Here is a 6,620-nt window from a genome sequence, read left to right on the forward strand (position 1 = left end):
CACGCGTCTCCAGTCCTCCGCGGGCGCAGGACACCGGTAAGTCACTGTTCTCCGGCAGATCTGTGGATCACTCCGTCGTTGACGCGCCATTTATCAGCACAGCAGGGAGCGAGCGGAGGAGATGGTCGCTTTGGCGCATGCGCTCCCTAGGGCAGACAGAGCAGGGACTCTCAATGTCCCCGCACCTCAGAACCCCACAGAATGCGTACCGTACTTGATAACCTGGTCCGGGGGCACACCGCCGTACACGCTCTCTATCGTCTCGCCACGGGCTCCGCCCGACAGCGTCTTTTCCAACCTCGATGTAACCTCCTTCACCTGGGCGGCTAATATTCCTGCGTCATTTTCGGTCGCCTTCAAAGTCGTGGAGGCCACCGGGAGCTCCGTTACGACCAGCGCCGTCACGATGCACAAGGGAGACGATGAGAGTTGTTTGGATAGCTCAGCCGGGTCCGCGTCGCAGCCAAGCGACCCCTCCACATCCTCGTCGGCACCTCCACCATCCCCTTCCCCGTCTCCTTCACCGACGTCTCCTTCCACGACTACGACAAGTACCACGTCCACGGATTCACCCTCTCCGACGTCACAATCCCCAGATCCGCCCTCTCCCACTTCCGAGCCGGATCAGTCATCGTCGGCGACAAGCGCCAACACGACGGGAGCCGGGAGCGTAGAGACTTCTCTTGCCTCTGGCTCGCTGTCTGCTACATCCACCAATCCCAATCCACCTTCTGGTACGACCACGGACTCCGGTGGTCCGTCTGGCTCTGGTCCTACTAGTGGCAGCTCCGCAACGTCCGGCGTGGGGAATATACCCTCTCTATCCTATAGCTCATCTGGCTCGTCCACTATCGAACCGACTGCCAATACATCGGCAACTGTCACTCATTCACCTGGTTTTGAACCTCCAAATCACTCGCTTAGCATTGGAGCTATCGTCGGCATCATCATCGCGGTGATTGTACTTATATTAGTGCTTGCCATGATTCTATTCCGGCGTCATCGGCGACGCATGGCGCGAGCAGGTGCGTGCGGAGATTGACCTTACTGCAACATCGCTCATAATCGTATATAGCTCTACGTCCCGACGCGTACACGCCACTTCAATCGATCGCCACGAGCACGTCGCATGACCGACATTCATTAACATCCAAACTGCACCAAGATAGCGACCATGGTGACCTGAAGGGCTCGCGATTTAGCGTGGCCACGGTAGCAAGCAGTATCCCGGCACTCACCACCATCTCCTCGGTCGGCGCGGAACCGGCCACACTTGTTATCGACCCTGCCCAGCCAACGATCGTGGAGGAGCTTTCTCACTCCGCGGCTGCACCTTCCACATCACCTCCGAAGACGTCTTTGGATGAACCGCTCAGTGTCATACGGGAAGTCCCCGGTGCGCCTCCCGAACTGCTACCTTCCAGCCCACCTAGCGGCACTCTCGACTCGGACTCTAAACCACCAGAACCGTCCCCTTCACCACCACCGGCTAGAGTCGTACAGCGTGAACGTCCTAGACGCCTGAGAGAAAGGCCACCGGTGTTCGAGGAGGATGGTGGCATCCGTCTTGCGGGAGGGCCGCTAGACGAACCACCCCAAGAATTCCTCCCACCTCCGTATAGGAGATATTAATGGTACGCCTCTCTCTCTTCCTCGGGGTATATCACTAACCCGTTGTTGTCTTTGAAGATACTGTAGAAATTATACCGTATTGAAGGCCGTCGCGACCTCGAGATCACAGATGGGGGATCAAAGCGGGATTGTCAAGGGATCAAGGTGCTCTCTGGATGTAGTCACTCGTCTGCATGCGGATCCGGAGCAACACAGCGTCGGAGTTGGTACGTCGCCCCCATGATCTCTGTCCGTATTGTTGCGTGCCGCCGTCAGGCAATATCGGGTCGCCGACCTTTTGGCGCATAGGTGCGTTGTATACAGACGTATGAGTGTGTACAGGGGTCTGATCATCATGGGCATGGGCGTTGCGCGTGAGGCCGCGTCGATGCGTCTCTCCTCTGCCTCCTACTTCGCTCTCCTGGCTTGTGGTTTTCGTGTATCCGACTATCTCACGGTGATAGATTGTAGGGTAGCGCAAAGATGGTCTTCCTATGACCGAGGCAGCCTCGCTCTCCGGCTACCAGGAACGTGCTGTGTATGAGATCCCCCTGAATCACACCATGAAACTAGCAGTTCACCAACCCCGACGCGGCCGTCCGCGCGCGTTGAAATTTCAAGACACCCGAGTCACCCACGTTAATTCTATATTGTATGTAAAACTCTTCCTATATTTTGATGAGTCAAAGGCTCCGCGACGCTGTCGCACGGTCAGTCCAGCACATCACACTCAGCCGCAAGAATCTCCTGGAGGGGTCTGCAGGGTGCGGTGGGGTGCTCCGCACGCTATGGAAAGCAGGGCATAGTACTAGTGACATTCCCATACGTAAAACGTGGTTGGATTTTGAGGAGCAAGCGCCTGCGCGCCGGCACCTGCCGAAGTGTTCAGTAGTGCGCCGCGGCAAGCGCTCAATGTTTTGTCCTCCGCCGTACTATGACGCTACAGTACGGGACCATCGGGTCTCATTCGCTTTCACATCTGACGACCCATTGCTCCCAAAACATAACTAGTATGGCTGGACAAATCAACCGTCGAAAACAGGACGAACTAGAGCACCTTGTGTAGCACGGCCCGGGCTCAACAACCAGTCTTTGTGCCACGCACTGTGAAAGCACGCGACTGTAGGGCCGGTTTCTGCTGTGGACATACATGTAGGTGCATCTAGTATCGTGTACTGTCCGTGTCTGCTGATGCGTGATATCAAACTCTCTTTCAACAGAAGTTACACTGGGAGACATCATTGTTCTGATCCGATCCGACTTTGACAAGTATGATACAAGATCGCGCCGGAGCAGACAGCGGCAATATCCCTACGCGCGGATTGCCCCCACAGATAACAAACCATCGGCGTGCTCAACTCATACGTGGGTCTGCGTGGATTCTGCATCAGAGATATCTGGTGGACAGCTCGGCCTGGTCTGTTCCGCGACCTTGCGTGTGGAGTTATCGTACGTGTCGGAACTACACCTACACCGGCTGGTACAGGTATGGTCCCTCTCTTTATCGGTCCAAACTTATGATGCCCGCTTCCTCAGTATGGATCAGACGTTGGGCCGCCCGGACCTAGTGGACCCACAACCGTTGCGTGGTGTGTCTACTGTTATCGAGGTGTGGGCCTCTAACGAGGCCTGCACGAGTTACGCAAATATGTTCGACACGCAGAAGTACGGGACTCGGGAAGCTACCCATATAATCAATCTGAAAACTCGCCTGTGTGATATTCTTCGGCGCGCTGATGGTTTCTACAGCGGGCACTGACATGAGAAAGCTGATCGCGGGAATGTACAGGCTCCCTGGTTCTCGGTTTGGCCCCTCTCATATCTCGCCTTGCCGCCGCCTTGTTCACCGTCTCAAGGATAGCGACTTTCTCAACCGGACCTCAAGCGCTCCTTTGTACTACGACCTCTCGACATCCCGAGCACGACCTGTGTCCGCAAGTTCACGTTACGGCTTTTGGTCTCTTGTAGAGTTCTATGACCACTATTGTGCGAGACTTGCCAGTCAACGTTCAGTCCCCAACATCCCTCCGCCAACGCGTGCAGAATCCTCAGCTTGAGTAGCCCCAAGGCATCGGTGAGTCTATTTTACGGCTCATCTATGGATGGTTCCTGTGTTAACCCGCATACGCTCAGCATATTGGACGAACGAAGAGCATGGAATCGTTAGCCCTGGCGTTGCCTAGGGCAGGCATCGAAGAGCCGTTCGAAGTTGAGCCACCCCGGATACCCACAGAATGCGAGCCGACCCCGATACTCTGGCGAGGGGGAACACCGCCGTACACAGTCACCATTATCTCGTCTCGACCTCCGCCCGTCACCGTCTTTCCTGACGTTGACGGCATCGATTTTATCTGGACTGCCGACGTCCCCGCAACATTCTCGGTCTCCTTCAAGGTCGAGGACAGCACTGGCGTCTTTGTCCAGACCAGTGATGTTACGGTACGGAGAGGACTGGACGAAAGCTGTCTAAGCAGCGCGACTGCGTCTGAATCCCAGCCGAGCGACTCTTCCACTTTGGCATCGACATCCTCACCCCCTCCAACCGCACCTCCATCCCCACCTATCTCATCTGCGTCTCCTGAAACCTCAACGACCAGCGTTGCCTCCACGAAGCCAACCTCCTCGACGTCAGAAACCTCAGATGCACCCTCTCCAGTCCCGAGTCAATCACCATCCTCGACGCACGCCAATACAACTGGAGCATCTAGTGCGGGCACCACCGATGGGTCTGACTCGATGTCGGTCACGACTGCTGCTCCCTCCCCTCCTGGTCCAATCACAAACTCAGGTGTTGCGTTTAGTTCTGGGCATACTGGCGATAGTCTCGCGACATCAGGCACAGCGAGTATTTCCACTTCATCTCCCAGTATTTCCGGATCCTTTATCATCACTCCGGCTCCCACTGGATCTGCAAGTATCGCTTCATCCCCTGGCTCCGCAAACCACTCAATTTCTATCGGAGTCATTATCGCGACGATTGCGTTCATCTTGGCCCTTGTGGTGATCCTTGTTCGGCGACGCCGGAGACGCTTGGAGCGAGCAGGTTCGTGCGAGTATCCCTTTCATAACGCAACGTCGCTTATCACTGTGTATAGCGCTGCGTCCCGATGCGTATACGCCGCTCAGATCGAGGACTGCCACAATCACGTCGCACGACCGGGATTCATTGGCCGCCGCACCACCTTCAGGTAGTGATGTGAAGGGGCCCCGGTTTAGCGTGGCCACGGTAGCGAGCAGCATCCCAGCGCTCACCACCATCTCTTCGGTCGGCGCGGAACCGGCTACACTTATTATCGACGGTACCCAGACAACGACAGTGGCCGAGCTCCCCCAGTCTTCGCCCCCACCATCCGCCTCACCCCCGAAACCCTCTCAGGACGGGACACGAAACACCACACAAGAAGTGCTTGGTGCCCTCTGTGCACCGTCGCCTTCCGGCCCCTCTCGCGACACTGTCGACGACTTTAAGCCACCGGAAGCTACCCCTCCCCCACCACCCATTGGAGCCATTCGACATGGACGTCCCAGACGTCTGAGAGAAAGGGCGGCATTGTTTGAGGGGGACAGAGACGTCTTTCTTGCCGAAGAATCACTAAATGAACCGCCCCAAGAGTTCCTTCCACCTCCGTACAAGAGATACTGATGGTATGTCTTCCCTCTACCCTAAGGGTATTTTTCTGATCCTTCATTTGCCTTGCCTTGAAGACACCCCAGACATTTTTATTCTATTCTATTTCGTCACGACGTCGAGGCCAATCTTGGGGGGCTTATAAGCGCGCTCCAGGGTGGGCGTCCTTTCAGGATTACCGCATCCGCCTGCATGCGGATCGGCAGTAACACGGAGTTGGTACGTCGCCTCTGTGGCTGCTTTCGTCAGGCAATGATCACCGACCTTCCGGTGAATAATCTGGCACTCCGGTGGATAAGCGCTGCATGCAGGCGGCGCCGGCGATCTTTGTGGATCCTAAGTACTTGCATCGGCGCTCCTCAGTCAAGACTGCCGCCGCCGTCGGGTGCAGACCGCAGCTGCGACGGTAGACTCGGCGTGTCTATCACTGCCGATGACTTCACCATGGACGACTTGCTATGTCGCGGTGCTGCGATCTGCCCCCGGGTTCTCCGACACCGGCGGGTGCATTTGGGGCCATCAATCCGCGATGCTGTCTCACTAGCGCTGATGCACAGATCCATGCTGCACTTTCCTCGTTGCACACTCCGTTTCATCGACGCCCGCGTGGCTGTGCGTACCGCCCTCACCATCTTTTGTAGGCTGGTGTGCCGTCGGAAGGGATGCGAAGCACATCGCACTCTCTCCACGCCGACTATGGGCATCCGCTCATATGGGACAAGGGCAGTCTAGCATTTGGGACATCTGGCGTTGTGTTAGGCAGCTCGGCTCGTGTACAACATCGTAGCGTCTGGTTCTGACGGAGCGCGTACATCCCCAGGCCTCAAAGCGTGCGTACACGTTCTTTGCAAAGTGACGATAGCTCTAACCCGTAAACACGCCTACAGATACACTTTGACTTGCTCTTCCAGCCACGTCCAGAGCTTTTCCTGCTCTTTCGCGTCCAAGGCAAATTGGCTTGGCCGAGATACACGCTGTCGTATGCTATCCGGGAATCGGATGATTGATAGGTGAAAAGGGGTGAGGGGTTGGGCGATGTTGATTCCCTGATGCTGCCGCAAAGCGTGTGGGGTTTCCTGCTTTTCCAACAGTGGCTTCGCCGAGTTCGTGACTAAGCCGGGCGGGCTATGATCCTTGAATAACTGCTTGTGTGGTGGTGTGCGGGTGATTGTGGTGTACTGAGACCTATGCGGAAGTCTCTGATGGTGGTTGCCCTGAGTATCTGGGCAGAGTCTCCCCTATACTGGTTGGGAGTGTTGCGTGCTGGCTGCGTAAGGCTGCGAGTGCCTGTCTTATAGACCCCGTATTAAACACACCCTGTGGTATGTCAAGTGACGTGTCTTCCTGGCTGTAGACCCCGTATTAAACACACCCTGAGTGG

At 56.2% G+C, this 6,620-nt stretch overlaps 2 protein-coding genes across 2 annotated transcripts; both read left to right on the top strand.

The window, feature by feature from the left end:
• Positions 1–166: 166 nt before the first annotated feature.
• TRAVEDRAFT_94485 (uncharacterized protein) lies at positions 167–592 on the top strand (the record flags this gene model as incomplete). The annotated part of the gene is made up of 1 exon (XM_008046933.1): positions 167–592. A coding segment is annotated over one exon (426 nt), but the record flags the coding sequence as incomplete, so codon positions are not given.
• Positions 593–3,762: 3,170 nt separating this feature from the next.
• Positions 3,763–4,209, top strand: TRAVEDRAFT_93848 (uncharacterized protein; the record flags this gene model as incomplete). The annotated part of the gene is made up of 1 exon (XM_008046934.1): positions 3,763–4,209. A coding segment is annotated over one exon (447 nt), but the record flags the coding sequence as incomplete, so codon positions are not given.
• Between the last annotated feature and the right edge of the window lie 2,411 nt (positions 4,210–6,620).

Source organism: Trametes versicolor (genome assembly GCF_000271585.1).
Source record: "Trametes versicolor FP-101664 SS1 unplaced genomic scaffold TRAVEscaffold_15, whole genome shotgun sequence".
Lineage (NCBI taxonomy): Eukaryota > Fungi > Basidiomycota > Agaricomycetes > Polyporales > Polyporaceae > Trametes > Trametes versicolor.